We start from the raw sequence: 18,037 nt of genomic DNA, 5'->3' as shown, positions 1-18,037 counted from the left end.
CTTGTATAAACTGAGACAGTTGATAGAACAACAGGTCTTACTTTAGCATGCATTTTTCTGAAGGTTATGAAGTGTGAAACTCAGTGTGTCATTATTTAGTGATTTAATTCCTAAATGATTTGCCAGAAAAACACAAATTTTATGAGGAACAAACCAAAAATAAGAAGCAGAAATCTATTCATTCTTTGAAAATCTGGACAGTTGGGAGGTATATTTCAGCTGGGGCTGTCTTTAAGTTTGCTGCCCTTCCCCCTCACAAAATCATGGTCGAATGGAGCCTCCCCCTGCAGCCATTCCAATGATCCATTACTTGGCTATTTCACTCCATTTACCATAAACACTAATGTGCATACTGATTTACTTCTATGATGATTTGGACTTCATTTGAAAGTTTTATTTTGCATTTTACAGCACAAACACTAAGACATCTGCTAAACAAACTTAGCATTAAAACTTCTCTGCCCTTGAAACTCACATTCATTGAAACAGCATTGAAACCCACATTCAAAGAAAATACATTTTACCAGTGGCAGATAAAGATTAATTCTGGGCTGTTTTCAAATCATAGGCCCCTTGCATATGAAACATACATGTGCTCTTTGATACACCTTCCTATTGTTTTGAACTTTTTTCCAGTAAACTATGAAACAAAACGCATGCACCGATAATGACAAAACTGCCCAATTCAGAACATCTTTCCAGTAAACAATGAAACAAAATGCATGCACCCATAATGACAAAACTGCCCAGTTCAGAACAATTCCATTATAAAAGTCTACTCAGACTTTTACAGTCCACCATTATCAGTAAATATGCACAATTCTACAGTCCACCATTATCAGTAAATATGCACAATCTCTGAAGAAGTATGATAAGCTAGCAATATTGCAATAGGAAATGGATGGCAAACTGATAACAGGCTCATAGTATCCTAACTTTTTCAGTATGGCAGCATCCACCCCTTGTGGGAGTAGAACCAACAACCTTCTTCATCAAAAGCAAGCACACAACCTGTTGTGCTATTAACAATGCAAGCTGACTTAGCATAAGCAGCACTAAACTTCTCTTCCCCTGCAGCTCTCAGCTCCTTGTAAAATCTACTCAATACTCAACTGCATCTCAACTTCGCAGCACAAGAAATCTGGAAAAAGCCAAATTTATTGGAGGGGGGGGGGGTCAAAAGACCAAAAACCAGGGACACATTAAGCATTGCTTGTATAATCTTGGAAAGTTGCTAGACTAAAATGCTGTGTTATCACCATACATTTTATTGCCAAGGTCCCTGTGCAAAACAGTCAGAGCAACATACCACTATGCCAAATCAGCTGCTTTGTGAAAGAGAGGAAGACTGAAACTATTAAATGGCTATCATTTAATGAAGTCAGTTCTCACCATAGCTGTCAACCTGTTAGCACAAAACACCTGGACAAACCCAGTAATGAGGGAATACAGCCCTCAAACATATTCAGTGAATTCAGTTCTTGCCATAGCTGTCAACATTAGCACAAAAAACCTGGACAAAGCCAATAATGGGGTAATACAGTCCCAAAAATAAGGACAAATTTCAAATATTCATCTTATAAACTTAGAAAATTGCAAGAATAAAAGGTTGTGTTACTATGTATTTTCTGAAGAATATGAAGTCTGAAATTCAAATGCCTGTCAATTTTACTTCTGACGGAACAAAAACAATTTTCAGCAGAGGCCCAGGGAGAAATACTGCAGACACATGTCTTTGTAAAATGGCAGGACACTAGACAAAATCCACACAAACACAGGGATGAGATGCAGACTCCACACAGAAGGCACCCCAGCCAAGAATCAAACCAGAACACCTATAGCTGTGAGGCAACAATGCTACCACTGCACCATCAAATATGTAAAGAAGTAAACATTCAGAAACCTGAAGTCTGAAATTCAAGTGCCTGTCAATTTTATTTAACATTTGTTAATCAGGACAGTCTGACTTGGAACAAAAAAACAATTTTCAGCAGAGGCCCAGGAAGAAATAATGCAGGCATGTATTTGTAACATGGGAGGACACAAAAGCAAACCCACACAAACACAGGGAATAGATGCAGACCCCACACAGAAGGCACCCCAGCCAAGAATCAAACCTGAGAATCTGCAGCTGTGAGACAACAATGCTACCACTGCACCATCAAATATCAAGCATTGCAACATTTAGAAACTACAGATATTATGAGGAACAGATCAGATCAAATATGAGGCAAAAATCTGCAAACACACAGAGAAGATGCAGACCCCACACAGAAGGCACCCCAGTCAAGAATCAAACCTGAGGACCTGCAGCTGTGAGACAACAATGCTACCACTGCACCATCAAATAGCAAGCATTGCAGCATTTAGAAACCACAGATATTATGAGGAACAGATCAGATCAACTATGAGGCAAAAATCTGCAATTTTTTTACAAATGGTGGTGGGTAGGGAATTCAGGTCCTTAACAACTGCATACAGGGTTCAAGCCTGAGGTATTCCCTACCACACCACCATGAGTTTGTTCTAGCCACCATTATATAGCAACTGGGGCATTTTCACACACACACACACACTCTTACCTGGAGCGATCCCTTCAATCCATGCCCATGATCTCTTCGTGCCACTAAATCCATGCCTGCGACCTCATGATCCCTTCGCGCCATTAAATCCATGCCCGCGACCTCACGATCCCTTCGTGTGCATCCACCAAGCGAGATTTCCCCGACGAGACTCCAGTCTGCCTGCCGACGACGTTGCAGTCCGAGTTGGCTCCATTTCCTGCGACAGTCTATGCAGTTACTGCATAGACTTCTGGGATGTCTGTTGTTAAGTGTTTTCTAATCTGGACTGCTGCTGAGACAGTCCGCGCATGCTTCAGACTGTCTCAGCAGCAGTCCGGACTAGTGCGCATACACAGCAGTCTGGACTAGTGCGCATGCGCGAAAGTCCGCAATTTTTTTTTTTCTTTTTTATCTTTATTTTCTTTCTTTTTTTTATTTTTTACAGCTGGGGGGGCTGCAGTCCAGCAGTCCAATAGCACAGGTCACCCCTGGTTTTGTCCCCTTGCTGCACAGTAGTTGATCTAAATGTAAGAAAGGCATTATAGCCCTGCTTTAAACCATGTCTCAGTAACTGCACAGAGGTCTATATTCCCCAGGTTGAGGAGAGCTTGAAGGACATGGATTTTTTTTAGTCTCCTGGCACTGAGCAGTAACATTTTTAGATTATCCTGGGTAGGTTTAGCTGTGTCAGAAGATTGTCATTACATTAGAAATAAAAATGTATTACTCCTGAATACGGAAACTTTTTTGCCAATGTAAATATGATACAGTTGAGACTCATATGCAGCAAAATGTACTACATGAAGAAAAAAGTTGTATGTGTATCTTTATGCCTGGCATCATTAGCTTTGTACATTCTATAGTGGAGGATTATAAGCTCATAGGTAAGTATTAGATTAGTTGCCCTTGTGGGCCATTTTAAGAGTAGCATTTTTGTTATTGAAATAACCTACCCCATTTGGTTATCGATTGGACTTACCCATGACATGGTTTATAATTATATGTTACCTCTAATGATAAAAACTGGGATAGCACCACAGATAATTTGAGGGGACTGAAGCATGGGATAAAGCATTTAGGAGCTGCAACTATCCATTAGGAGTACAGAGGGCAGTCCTGGGATACATTTTTTTTTGTTTCCTGTCCGTAGACCTAAGCTGCATTTAAATTGGACAGGAATGAACTTTGTTTTATGTGGATGGGGAGTCTGTTTTAGAGCAGCAATATTCTCTACGAAATATACCTGTCCTACCAGACTCTTCTTTTGATGTTGCAGAAGATGATTAGATCCCTAGACTCAAGTATTTCTGATGCCATTTGACTTGCTGAAGTACAGTAAATCCATCAGTAATGGGTCAGAGGATGCCTTGTATGCCAGACACAGGTGACCTCTTAACAGTCTGTAGGATATCGAGTATAATGACAGGGCATTGAGTCGGTCCATGTAGGACATGCTGTTTAGATCTCGCATCCTTCTAGTAAGGTATCTTTGTGGAATTTCCAGTTGGTACATGTGTCTGACAGTTACATGCAAAAGGTGGCTTTATATTCAAAGAACTGGACTAATGGTGGCTGAATAAAGGGGGACAATGACATCCCTAGATCAAGGCACAATCCCTTTGTTTATAAGCTATGCAATACAGATGGACTTTCTTAAAACAATACACACATGTTGGTCAAAAGTTAGGTCACTGTCTACATAAGTTCTTAGATTCTGAACTGGGTTAACTCTTAGCAGAGTACTGTCAATGTGGTAGTTTCCTAGGGTAGGTAACTTCCCAAAGATACAAATATTTTTTTGGGGTATTTAATTTCAGTCCATAATTTTGGCAGCCATTTATTTATTTGTGTAGAAAATCTTCCTGCAGGATGGCCAAGTCATTTGGGGAATCCAAAGACCGCTTCTACCTTGCAGTCATCTGCAAACTCAGTCAGCCAGACCCCTTTGGTATTGTCTTTTACTTCAGAAAAGTAGGTACCAAGCAGGAGAGGTCCCAGCACTGAACCATCCACTGGTGACTGGTCTCTTTGTGAAGGTAACATACCCTGTTTTGATTATCTGCATCCTGTGAATCGGTTATCAATCCAGTGAGTGACACAGGGGTTTTTATTCCATATGACATATGTTTCAGAGTACTTTGTTGTAATATTTGTTACGGTTACAGAGATAAGATTCTAGAAATTCCCCCAGTTGTCCTTTATGGCTATTCGTGTACTCTGTTTTTTCTCCATTCAGAGCAAACATACGCCTTCCGTTATTTTTTAGGCTAACAAGCTCATGTATATCTGAATAATATCATTACTGCATTGTTATGCAATAAAATATGTTTTTCTCTGAAAAAGGTGATATTTTTCCAGTGCATATTATGCAGTACACAGCAGAACAAAAACTATCTAGGGGTCTTGCCCTGAAAATTTCGTAAGATTATCCTGAGTCCAGTAGAGAGATATTGTAATACAAATTTAGGACAACATTCACAGCAAAATGGCCTTTTGAAATTCTGAGAATTCTATTTTTTCTTTCACTCAGTTGAAATCAAAAGCATAGCTTTTAGTTGTCTGCACAGTTACAAAATAAATAAAAATATATGAAAAGGCATTAAGACAAATCTACAATGCTGTTTTTCAGACTAAAGAAAATACTTTATATTGAGTAATTAAAAAAATCATTAAAATTCAAGATATAGCTGTTCATTTGTCTTTGTGGGTAGCAACCTGAACTAAGTGCATTATATAAACAATTATGTCAGTGATGGGCTATAAATATTTTAAGAAAAATTTGAACAATTTTAGAGACAGAGGCATCTATGTGCAAACACAAATTCAAATAACAAAAACAGCCAGTATGCTTGGGACAGGCCTTCACAAAACATGCGACAGTTAAAAGGTTAAAAGTCATTGCTGAAACTGCATTAAGAATGGAGAAGGTGGTGATATTTACTTATGTATTCTATCAGCTGTTTTATACAATAGCATCTCAAAAATCTTGGCTAGGGGCAAAGGTTATCCATAGGATAAATGCCCTTTGCAGTACCGTTCAAGAGATAATAGAATGTTCAAACACTGGTGGGATAACAAAAAATGAAGGCAAGCATATATGTAAGTTATGGGTTTCACCAGAACTGTGGCACAAAAGTGAATTAATGTTTTGAGTTGTAGTTTGTGTTTAGTTGTGCAATACGTTTACTCAGAGCTGAATAGGAAAGAGCTCTGAAGTTAAAAGGAGGGATGTCTGGGGTCCACTTACAATAGGTTGTTTGGGTCCTACAGTGCTGGATCTAGACAAGGTGATTGATTTATACGAAGAAAGTAGAGATGTAGTGATTAAAATATGTAATACGAGTTTAATTAAATGCTTACTAATTGGTGTTGGAGTATTTTATTTGGCTGATGGTTTTGCAGAACATTTCTAGGATTTCCAGATGTTAACATTTGATTTTCACAAAGAAACTTCAGCTGCGTTTGTTAGTATTCTGGCAGTACCCCATACTGTCAGGAAGACTGCATCATTTTCATGTCTATGGGCTTGCTTCCATTTAATCCCTGCATAACTCCAAGAAAATATTGACCTTTGATGGCTGATATTGGCCAAAGGTGAGTATTTTTCCTTTGGCCATGGAGTTTAGTTGGAAAGCTTGTCAATAATAATCTGAATTAATGATAGGGCATGATAGTGGATGTCAACAAATTCAAGAAATAATTTGATTTTGTGGCTATCAGAAAGATCTGTTTTGTTTAAGAATTGTTAGATACCTTTAACCTTTTGACAGAATAACAGCAAATTGTGATGTTATGGAGGACCACTGCTGGCTTACATGTTCAAGGAACTCTGGTGAGCATCAGATCAAGGAAAGTGCTGTTGCTTGTCTGAGGATTTTGTCCAGCTGATGAGGTAACTAACTGTATGAGGCTCTGCCAACAGGTGACCTGTTCAAGCTGATGTTTGCAGCTGTCTAGCCAAGTCACACTGAAGTCCAGTAAAAGCATCAGTTCTTCATTAGCATAGTTTTGCAGGAGGTTGCCAAGCATGTCTTTAAATCTTGCGGAATAAGGTGGTGGAATATACACTATACAAATGCACAGGTTTATGTAGTTGCTAATAGTGAATTTAGTAAATGGCTATAGTTAGGGCATCTTAAAAAGATTAATTCTATTTATTAATACTTACAAGTTGCAGCCAACTGCATTAGCAATCCTGTTAACAACTACCACCATCCACTGAGTTTACTAAGCAAGGTGGAAGAGTGGAAATAAACTACCAGGCTTTTTGTTCATATCACACATGCACAGACACACACCTGTATACATTTTAGATGTTTTTCACACATGCATGAACACACACATATGGATGATTTAGAAGTTGCTAATCTACTTGCTGAATGTCTTTGGAATTTGGACAGAAACTGGGATATCAGGAAAATAACCCAGACAAACACACACAGGACATGCAGGCTCTGCACAGAATGCATCTGAGCTGGGAACTGAACCAGAGAACCTCTCTCTTCTTGTGAGATAAGAATGTTACCCACTGTACTGTTGCATTACTCCTAATTAAGATGCATTACTCCTAATTAAGAATTCCTTAAATTAATGCTGTTACCAGACCAAGAGAAATAGCACCTCCTCCAGATTTTATATTACTTGTGTTATAACAGAGGAGAGAAAATGAGTAATGAAGAATTAGTTAAAGTTGGGTGCAAGATTCATCTTTGAGCCATGACGTTGTGATGGCTATGACATCTGATTTGTCTCTTGCTATTCGGGATTCCAGGATACCTGTTTGTTTATAATGTTCACATTTAAGAGTTAATTGCAAATCCTTTCTTTTCCTTGTGGTCATACAGGGTGTGGTTCTAATTAAATTATGTGGATTTATGTTAGTGTAGTGTTGGGTAAAGACAGGTCCTGGACTGGAGTGACCATCATGACAACTTGAGCAGGGAGAGGTAAGGCATGTAAAGAAGAATTTTTGTTTTAGTTTTACTGTTTTTGAAAGGAGTCTTAAGTTTCATAAAGCCAGTTCTTTTAAGCACGGATGTCTTTATGCATAATTGTTTTCAAGAGGCAAGCTGCTTGGTTTATGTAAATGAAATGCCATAGGCAAAGTTTTATGTGCATTAAGTTTAGGCTTACAGAAAGTTCACATAATTTTTCCCAGATAAAAGTATGCTGTGTCTGCAACATAAGAAAAAACTAGTATGTATATGACAGTAAAAATATTATTTTGAGGGAATTTGTGTGAGCTTTATGATGGTTTTGCATTTTCTTTGCTGTTGCAACAATATTGCACTTTAAGTTACTAATTGTTGCAAATTGTTTCTGTAGGCTACACACTAAAGTGCGCTAGCCGATTTACAGCATTTATAGCATTTACTGTCTGTTTTTTTCCTTGTCTCTGTAAAAAAGCAAAAAAAAAAAAAAAAAAAATCTCTTGTTTTCCCGCCTTACTGAACTAGAGTAGTCCAGTTTCAGAGTTGCTGATCCCTGGGCTTTGTTTTTAGTTCCTGTTACTGATCCATTGCCTTATTAGGAAGGAGGGAAGTTTCTTTGCTTACCAGTGGGAGTGGGAAGCACTGAGCAGCCTTTTTGTCCGAATTGGTGAAGTTTCAGCCAGAAACTAGTAGTCCATTGGTCGTTTGGGGCCAATTCCTAGCTCCCTTCAGCCCCCTGCTATAAAACACGCTAAACGCGTTTTCCAGCTTGTACCAACTCAGCACAGATCCTCGTGGTGGCCTGCAGAGTGATCCAAGCAGCAGAGAGCTAAAAGAGTGACTTTCTACCAGATATAAGTATTTTTGTGGCTTTCCCACTGTTATTAAGCTAGCGACTGCATTTCGCCTGTTTTACTGCTACTTTAAGTGATTTCTGAATTTTACACTGTTTATTGCACTTTAAGTTACTAATTGTTGCAAATTGTTTCTGTAGGCTACACACTAAGAGGCGCTAGCCAATTTACAGCATTTATAGCATTTACTGTCTGTTTTTTTCCTTGTCTCTGTAAAAAAAAAAAAAAAAAAAAACTCTTGTTTTCCCGCCTTACTGAACTAGAGTAGTCCAGTTTCAGAGTTGCTGATCCCTGGGCTTTGTTTTTAGTTCCTGTTACTGATCCATTGCCTTATTAGGAAGGAGGGAAGTTTCTTTGCTTACCAGTGGGAGTGGGAAGCACTGAGCGGCCTTTTTGTCCGATTTGGTGAAGTTTCAGCCAGAAACTAGTAGTCCATTGGTCGTTTTGGGCCAATTCCTAGCTCCCTTCAGCCCCCTGCTATAAAACACGCTAAACGCGCGTTAGCGCGATTTAGCGCGGAGTTGCCACTGTTGCACACAAGAGCAGCGGTGGTTAAACAAGGTTAAACTATTCGGGCCATCTAAATTCCACTCTTCAAATTTTCCCTTAGAACTACCTTCCTCGAGCTGTACTGCTGATCTAACCAGCATATCCTATAACTGAAAAGTTCATCTCTACTTGATTCCCAAGTAGACTATTCTCTATCTGTAAAGCCTAGCACTTACTCCTACAGTACTTGCACCTTGATAAAGCACTCTTATTATAGATAGTACCCCACCAGCCTAAAACCCACTTCCCCTGGAGTCCTTTGAAAGTCTCTTTATCTACTACTTCTAGTATGTCGAGGGATCAGTTGCTAGTGTCCTCTCCAGCTCAACTTGTGAACCTGGGAATATTGAGGCAATGTTACAATTGCCTCATGTACACAGACAATCCTCTCCTTCTCCCACAAAACACAAATACATGCGAGAGATGCAACTATATGGCCAAACTGGAGGCTGAGCTCTCTCAACATAGGACTGGCAAGACCAGACAGGAGGAGAAGGTAACCACACACAATACATACCCAGTCACACATGGTACCATCACAACTTCAAATCATACACATACTCACACAAAGACATACTCGGAGGTTCTGATCAAAAATTTACCAAAACAGCAGAGGCCACCAAAGCAGACACCCAAACAACTACCACCTCAAGACCCAACACATGCAACACATAGACCACACAGTCAGAGTCCTTAAGGCCAAACAAAATGCCAGACACACTTGTCATTGGTGATTCCATAGTCAGACACACTGACATCCCGCTCACCAGACTGAGTAAGGAGAAGGTCACAGTAAGCTGCCTGTCGGGCGCTAGAATCTGCCACATAACGCAAGCACTCAGGTCTCTCAACAGCAGGTACAAGTATGACTCAGTCATTGTCCACGCTGGTGTCAATGACCTGAGACGTACCTCCTTGGACTACATGAAAAGGGACATTGAGGAGCTCTCTGATTATGTAGCCGAGGCAGGTATGACCCTGACCTTGAGCAGTATCCTACCTTCACCTAGAATGATGCCACAATACAGTGATAAGATGATCAGCTTTAATAATTGGCTTAAATTCTGGTGTCATTCAAAGGGGATCCAATGTCTGTCTGCCTGGGATGACATGCTGGACAAGCCATGCTGCTTCGCAAGGGACGGCTTGCACCTGTCACCGCTGGGCTTCCGGATATTGGCAAAGGCTCTTGCCACCCCCATAGTGCCTTTTTAGGCAAGGCTCAAATTCTAAACCTACCACCCTAGAACACCAAAAAGGAAAAAAACTAAGGGTAATGCTGCTCAATGCCAGAAGTCTCAATCTCAAGATGCACACTCGAGGCCCTTCTCAATATGGAGAACATCGATGTCTGTGCTGTGACAGAAACCTGGTTCAAGGCTCCTGAGAGCACCCCAGCACTAACAGGTTTCACCTCATATCATGCGTTCCGGCCCCAAAATCCGGACAACACCAAGAAAGGAGGGGTGTCCATATTCATAAAGGACACCCACACCTCAAGGTTGGTGGCAACGACGATGCATCGGAGACCATCCAGGTGCAATTAACCATAGGCAAGACTGCTCTGCAATTTGTAGCATGTTACAGGCCACCCTCTCAAACTCAGGAACCTCACATGGCCTTCCTGAAAACATTGGAGGATAAATGCATCTCCAAACACCATCATACTAGGTGACTTCAACTACCCTAATATAGACTGGGAACACTACTCAAGCCCGAACACTCTAACCCAAAGATTCCTGGAGTTCATAATCTCAAATGCCATGGAACAACTAGTCACCATCCCCACAAGAGGAGAAAACATACTTGATCTCATCATCACGAACATGGGATCAAAATGTTCAACACCGAAGTATACCCCTCACTGGTGAGATCAGATCATAAACTAATCTCGCTGGAGGTCCTCATCCCGCCCCACCTGAAACAAAAAGACCACAGTGAAAAACTTCTCAAAAGCCGATTTCACACTTCTAAAAACTAGTGTGGTCTCCTTTAAGGCCCCTGAGCCAGTGGTAAACATTACTCAAACCGCTGAATCACTTACAAATGCCTTCTACCAGCACCTACAGGACTGCATGGATCAGGCAATCCCAAACAAAACTAAGACTCTCTGTACCAAAGGCAAGCGTCCAGTCTGGTGGACCCCAGCCATAAACAAGCTCTACAACAAAAGGAGGAAGCTACTACAAGATAGAGCAAAATCCCTGAAAGGTAAGCCACCTTTGATCATTATAAGTAAAAAACTAAGAGCTCTCATAAAATCATCCAAGGCAAATTTTGAGAGAAAAATCGCCAAGGACTCTAAAGACAATCATAAGGCCTTCTTTAGCTATGTTAGAAACCTAGGAGGAAACTCCCAGATATGCTCAGAATTAGTTCAAAATGATGTGAAAATTACTGAACCTACACACATTGCCAACATACTGGCTGACAGGTTCAGTGCAAACTTCTCCCAAAAGGAGAGATATCTATTCCAGAGGATTGTAGCCCCCAAACATCTCCATCGCCCGAGTGAGAACTGCCCTCACTAAGGCAAAAACACAGCATCCATGGGACGGATGGTGTCCCCGGCTGTGTGCTTCACGAACTCAACGAGGAATTAAACCCACAGTTAGGACAGCTGTTTAATCTTAGCCTCACCTCAGGATACGTACCCAAGGAGTGGCGCACGGCGACTGTGGTCCCACTTCATAAGGGCGGTGCCTCCACAGACCCTGGAAATTACCGCCCCATTAGCTTGACAAGCCTTATCTGCAAAGCCATGGAGAGGATCATAATGGAACTCATAAATAAAGACATAGGGAACTTGCAGACTTTGGATCCAACCCAGTTTGGCTTTGTCAAAGGCAGATCCTGCCTCTTAAACTTGGTTGACTTTTTCGAGACAGTCACCAAGGCCATTGATGAGGAAAGGCAGTCCATACAGCCTACCTCGACCTGGCAAAGGCCTTCGACACAATACCCCACTCAGGTATCATCGAAAAACTCATCAGCTTGAATGTAAACCCATACATCCCAAGATGGGTTGCAAACTGGCTAAGTGACAGAACCCACAGGGTCAGAGTTGCTGGAGCCATGTCAGACTCAAAGCCTGTCACAAGTGGTGTCCCACAGGGCTCAGTCCTGGGTCCACTCTTGTTCGGCATCTACTTTTCTGAAGTACAAGCAAACACAGGAGGGTTATGGCTGACAAAGTTTGCAGATGACTGCAAACTGGGCGCCATAGTCGAAAACACATCTGACAGATATCCTCCAGAAGGGCCTCACAGAAATGGATAACTGGTGCCAGAGCCATGGCCTGAAGTTAAACGCCAAAAAATGCATAGTCATACCCTTCGGGAAAAACAAGGTTACCCCTAGCTACCATATAGGTGGCAATCCACTGAGCACAGAAAAAGTCATCAGGGATCTGGGGACCCAGGTTAACAGTAGGCTTTTGTTTGACACTCATGTTGCTAAAGTAGTTAGGAAAACCTTCTATATCGCCCACCTGATCATGAAGGGATTCACATCTAGATCAAGGGAGGTCATCGTCCCCCTGTACTCATCACTCATTAGACCTATGATTGAGTACAATGCCCCGTTCGGAATGTATCTGACCAGACACCTGCTGCAGCTTGAAAGGCCCCAAAAGTTCCTCACCAAAAGGATAAAGGGTCTCAAAAATATGTCTTATGCTGCCCGACTGAAAGAACTCCAGCTCTATTCAGTCTCATACCGCTTGCTCAGAGGTGACCTGTGCCTGACATATAAGGCCATGTCAAACCCAGATTTGATGAATATTCTTCACCTCAAAAATCTAGATCCCTCAGAACCACAAGGGCGGGAGACTTAAACCTTGACACGGTTATAAATAGAACGTGCTGGAGGGACAGATTCATCACCCAGAGACTCCCTATGCTGTGGAACAAAATCCCGGTACATGTGAGGCAGAGCACCTCTCTGGCCTTGTTCAAGAGGAATCTTGACCAATGGATGGGAGATCGCAGATATACCCCAGGGATTACTTCAGTGTCACTGCTTGACAGAGGCACAGCAAAATGATAGGCATAGTTTTTATTCAAACTAAAGGGGTGGCGAAAGCCGCATAACTATAGGCTAGGCTTATAAATGCCCTTGGGCAGATAGCCTAGTATGAACCTATGAACCTATAATTAACATGGATCGATGGTCATTTTTGCAGTGGTTAGGGTTGTCTCCTCAAAGCAAGAGGTTCTCTGGTTCAATTCTCAACTGGGGTGCCTTCTGTGTGGAGTCTGCATGTCCTCCTTGCATTCATGTGGGTTTCCTCTTACATTCCAAAGACATGCATCTGGAGCATTTCTCTCCAGGCCTCCGCTGACAATGGGCTCTGTTCCAGTTGGACTTTCCTGGAAAACAAATGTTAACAAAATAAATAAATAAATAAATAAATAGTCTGATAATTTGATTCTGCTGCTCAAATTTTCTTGAGTGGAGGTAATTTGCATTTGTTATATATGCAGACAGGAAGTTTTATTAGGAGGATGTTAATGCAGTTGGTTATCTGTTGTAATGTTAACAGTAGTTTTATTCTTCAGTTTGTGAAAAGGATATCAAGGCTTAAGCTTTGGTATAAATGGGGTGACACCGAGAGCACATAAATGTAATACAGGGTGGGGTGATGAAATGTCCATGTATGGGTACACCAGTGTCATAACTCAGTTCGAAGGGTAGCACTGCACACCACATGTGCAGAGCCTACAAGCTGTGATTGGTTAAAGTACAACAAATCCAAAGAAGGAACATCAGCTCAGATTCCAGTGTCCATTCTATACAGCAGGTCATGACTGATGCATGGCTCCTAAAAAAACAATCACCGTCACCACATATGCAGTAGATAAAAATCTCATCTAGTTCAACAACAAAGAATGCCATAAAGGAACAGACTTAAAGGAGGTAGGAACAAAGTACTATAATGAATGGTTAAAAATAAATATGCTACATCTGCAAATGTTACTTAGGTAAACCTTTGAGATGTTATACCTAAAATGAACATACACAAACAAAGGACTCCAACTTAGTAGAAGATAACCCCAAGGTTTTGATGAAGAGGTTCAACTAACTGGTGCAGTGATGAAAAATCAGTAAGTAACATAAGGTGAGGCTCCAACTGTGAATAAGGGTCAATATGTTATTTTGGAGAACTCATTCAACTATTCTGGTGTTCTAAAATGAGCAAGCACATAAATATAGGGCTCTAGGTTGAAAGTAGAGTCACTCCAGAGTTTTATAGGATAGGTGTTTAGTCAGCCACTGCAACTGACTTGTTAATTCCCTGTCTAGTCTACCATGAGACTATAATTATCTGAATATCTTTTTAGTGCATTTAATAAAGAGATACATGTATTTTAAATGACATCACAAACTTACATTCATTGGATGATGGTAAGTCAGAATAAAGACTACTGACAGAAAGCTGTGCCAAGCCACAGATGAATGTTAGGGAGCATGAGCAGTGGTGCAATTACTAGCATTGCTGTATTACAGTGTCTGCTTGGGATGTCCTCTCTGTTGAGTCTGCATGTCCTCCGTTATCTGTGTATGATTTTAACCGGTGTTCTGGTTTAGTCCTACACCACAGTCATCACATGCTGAAGAATGAATGAATAAATGAAAGATTGTACAAATAGTCCCTATGTCTCTTAAAAGGACATACTAACAGCAATGGTCTGCAGTATATGTCGAAAGAATGTGAAACCATAAGAACACTGGCAAAGTTTTTGTGTTACATGGTTCTGAGTAGCTAGCCATAGCCTTTCATGTAATCTTCACAATCTACGCTCTGAGGACACGCCTACCTTATGAAACACGTATGTATATATATATATACATATATAAGTATATATTAGTAAGTGTGCAACATACATACCCTGATGTTGTCAAATGATGACTTGCTGGTAATATCATATAGCAGGAGAAGAGCTGAAACACAAAACAGACTGTTAAAGTTCTCCTGAAAACAACATGATAGATAAAACATGCAGAAAATGACCTCTATATTTATGAAAGGATATTGTGCACATTACAAAACATGGCTTTCTAGAAACGATCAAATATCATCATCCTCCTACTTCCATTTTTTATTCTTCATATGCTGGCCCCTACCACCGCTTTTATTCACCTTTGATGATAAAATGATAAAATTAGCTGTGGAATCCATATGGTGTAGTACTGAGCCAACAGTCAACAATCTACAAAAGACTAATTGGACTCTAAATGCATACTCATGTCTGTAGTCTGGTAGAAATATACAGCCCTTTATTCCACATTATGTTTATAGCCTTCCTGCTGAGATGATGACATATTTAGTTACTGCATTTTATTGACTGTGCAAGTTGAACTGGGCAATGCCTTTTTCACTAGAGAAAGGCAATCTAAAGCTGTGTTCAGTTTGGGAAATGAACACTATTAAGTGCTTGAAAAGGGAGGCATGAATTTCTAAGTCTACTTAAAAGAGTATATGTCTAGGAATCATATGGTCCTTATGAGTGCTTGCCTAATATTTTTTCTATATTCCATCCATGCAATACATGAAGAAACTGCATTGAGAGTTAACAGCAATGTATAATAAAACGAGAAGGGACAGGTGATAACATTAAGATCTGGATAATAGCACATCAATCGTAAAGCCACATAACACAGACTGAGTGTTAATAGTACACAAACATTCCAGTATCAGTGAGGGAACTAAGTTAAAAGTTCTGTAACAAATGAGTACAGAAAAAAAATGTTGTGATCTTAATATTACAAATACTTAAACCAAATAGCCACATCTGCTAACACAGCTGAAAGATAACTCAACAACATTAAACTATCTGCAATAAAATGCTTACTATGTTTTACTTATGAGCTGGCATACATCCAGCGTTACAAGATGCCTGCAGGGAGAAGTTAAAAGACTTGGTAATCTGAGTACAGTCTATACAGCAAATAATGCAAGCTCATTTTTGTGTATGCGCACGCGTGTGTGTGTGTGTGTGTGTGTGTGTGTGAATGCTGGCAAAGAGCTGCAAGTACAATGGATGGAAAGCATTTAACATTAATTGGCATGAAATGTCATGAATTATGATGGCATCCTGAGTATAAGCCAATATCTTTCCCTCTTGCCATAGGCTATAGTCTTTACTTGTCCTTGCCTCTTGGAAGATGGGTGTGAAATGTAACACTTACCTTCCTGGTCTGGTAGTCACACCCCAATAAAGGCTAAATTCTGAATACACCATGGAACTGCTTTGCTTATATATTCAGCAAAAAATGTCACAAATTCTAATGAATTGTTTTGAATAGTGACAATCTGGGTACCTTAAGTGTGTGCCTGAAACATGTACATGTATACAGGTTACACAGAGATATACTTATTCAGTTGCAAAACAACTATATAAGTTACTGAGGCAATAGCTGAAAGTTATACACAAGTACTTTAGGAAGCAGTATCTGAAGTGCTTTTTTTATATGTGATATTGGGGAGCAACACAAGGTTATGATTACAAAATGTAAATTTCTGGCTACTCATGTTTGTGTGTGTGTGTGTGTGTGTGTGTGTGTGTGTGTGTGTGTGTGTGTGTGTGTGTGTGTGTGATTGTGTAAGTCTATATGTACATGCTTGTACTATGGGGTCATACAGGTTAGTAGGAAGCTTAAAGGAACAGCTGATTAAACTGCTTACATAAGTAATTCTTAAAGAAGTAATTTATTTTTATTTATTTAACATTTGTTTACTGGGAAAGTCCGACTTGGAAAGAGCCAATTTTCAGCAAAGGCCTGGGGAGAAATGCTCCAAATGCATGTCTTTGTAACATGGAAGGAAACTGGAGCACCTGGAAGAAACCCGCATGAACACAGGGAAGAAATGCGGACTCCACACAGAAGGCACCCCAGCCAAGAATCAAACCCAAGAACCTCTTGCTGTGAGGAAACAACATTAACCACTGCACCATTGCATCATCCAATTAGTCTCTAATATAAAGTCAACACCATATAGACTATGCATGAATCTGAATCATACTGCTGCTCAACACTGTAGCTTGGCTTTTCTGAGCAACGCAAATTAAACTGAAGGGTATGCATTCTACTTTAATACTTTTGTGCACACATCTGCAATGCTTGAAGCTTAAAAACCTGTGAAAGTCTTACTGTAGGTTAAAGGATGTTGCCTTATTTTGGACTTTAGAACTATGTGACTATGGAAACAAGAAAGCATCTTTCAAAACTCAAAACCTAAGCCATGAGGAAATCCTGCCAGGGATTCATAAAAAAAACAGATATATTGTTATCAGGGAGTTGCTGGACTTTACTGCTGCAGCATGTACAGACAGAGCAACTGAAAGAACTCAGAAAATTCTGTTCTGATCTTTAAACCTAGTGGCAGATATACATACCTCCCAACCGTGCTGAATTACTCGGTTTTTACCGAGTTTTGGGGTTTAAATGAAGGGGTGCCACGATTCCCGAGTGGCACCCCTTCATTTCCGATTTTTTCTTTTGTTTTTTTAAATTTCCACTCTGTCAGAGATGACGTCATCACATGCGTGATGACATCAGCTCCGTCAGGGCTACCAGCCCGTCGGAATTGAGCTCAGTCATTTCTGGCTGGCTGCTGCAAAAATGTGAGTGGGAAGCAACAAACAGTTGCTGTTATGGTGGATTTTAGTCTGCGAGTGAGCGGGAACGGCGCTGGTACTGCAGCGGAATGAAGACAGGAACGGCAGCAGCATGAATTATGGGTGTGTGTATTCTTTATTTCACTACCTCTCACAGTTCTGCAGACAATGCAGTGAATGAAACAAATGTTTGAGCTTTACCAGCTTTTGGTGAATGCAGGAACAATGCTTTGATGTCAGATCTGTTTCTCATGGGGCATTAATTATTCTCATGCTTAGACCTAAACCTTTGTAGGACAGTCAAGGGACTTCCTAGTTGTATAATTTTTCCTCTTGGCAGCCGGCAGGTGGATTTTAGGTGTGTATCTGTGCAATGTTCAGACTAATGTTTTCATGGTCAGTTTTAATCTATCGTCTGTGTCATTGGCAGCCTGTTACTAAATAGTTATTTTACTACTGATTTCTTGGCTTACTACTGGCCTAATCATCTTTCTGTTTAAGAGATTGGTAACTTAGAG

General features: G+C 40.4%; 1 protein-coding gene across 3 annotated transcripts in view; it reads right to left on the bottom strand.

Moving 5' to 3' along the window:
- Positions 1 to 18,037, bottom strand: part of RAB37 (RAB37, member RAS oncogene family) — a 2,500,291-nt gene that overhangs the window by 276,585 nt on the left and 2,205,669 nt on the right. For all 3 annotated transcript variants that reach the window (XM_044084985.1, XM_044084984.1, XM_044084986.1), the window contains one exon: positions 14,789 to 14,841. In XM_044084985.1, the coding sequence (XP_043940920.1) occupies positions 14,789 to 14,841 (53 nt within the window). The remainder of the gene's footprint in view (positions 1 to 14,788; positions 14,842 to 18,037) is intronic.

Source organism: Protopterus annectens, chromosome 10.part0 (assembly GCF_019279795.1).
Source record: "Protopterus annectens isolate FY-2018-M chromosome 10.part0, PAN1.0, whole genome shotgun sequence".
In the NCBI taxonomy this organism is placed as follows: Eukaryota; Metazoa; Chordata; order Ceratodontiformes; family Protopteridae; genus Protopterus; species Protopterus annectens.
The sequence above is the reverse complement of the archived record's forward strand: the minus strand, read 5'-3'. Positions and strand labels throughout refer to the sequence as shown.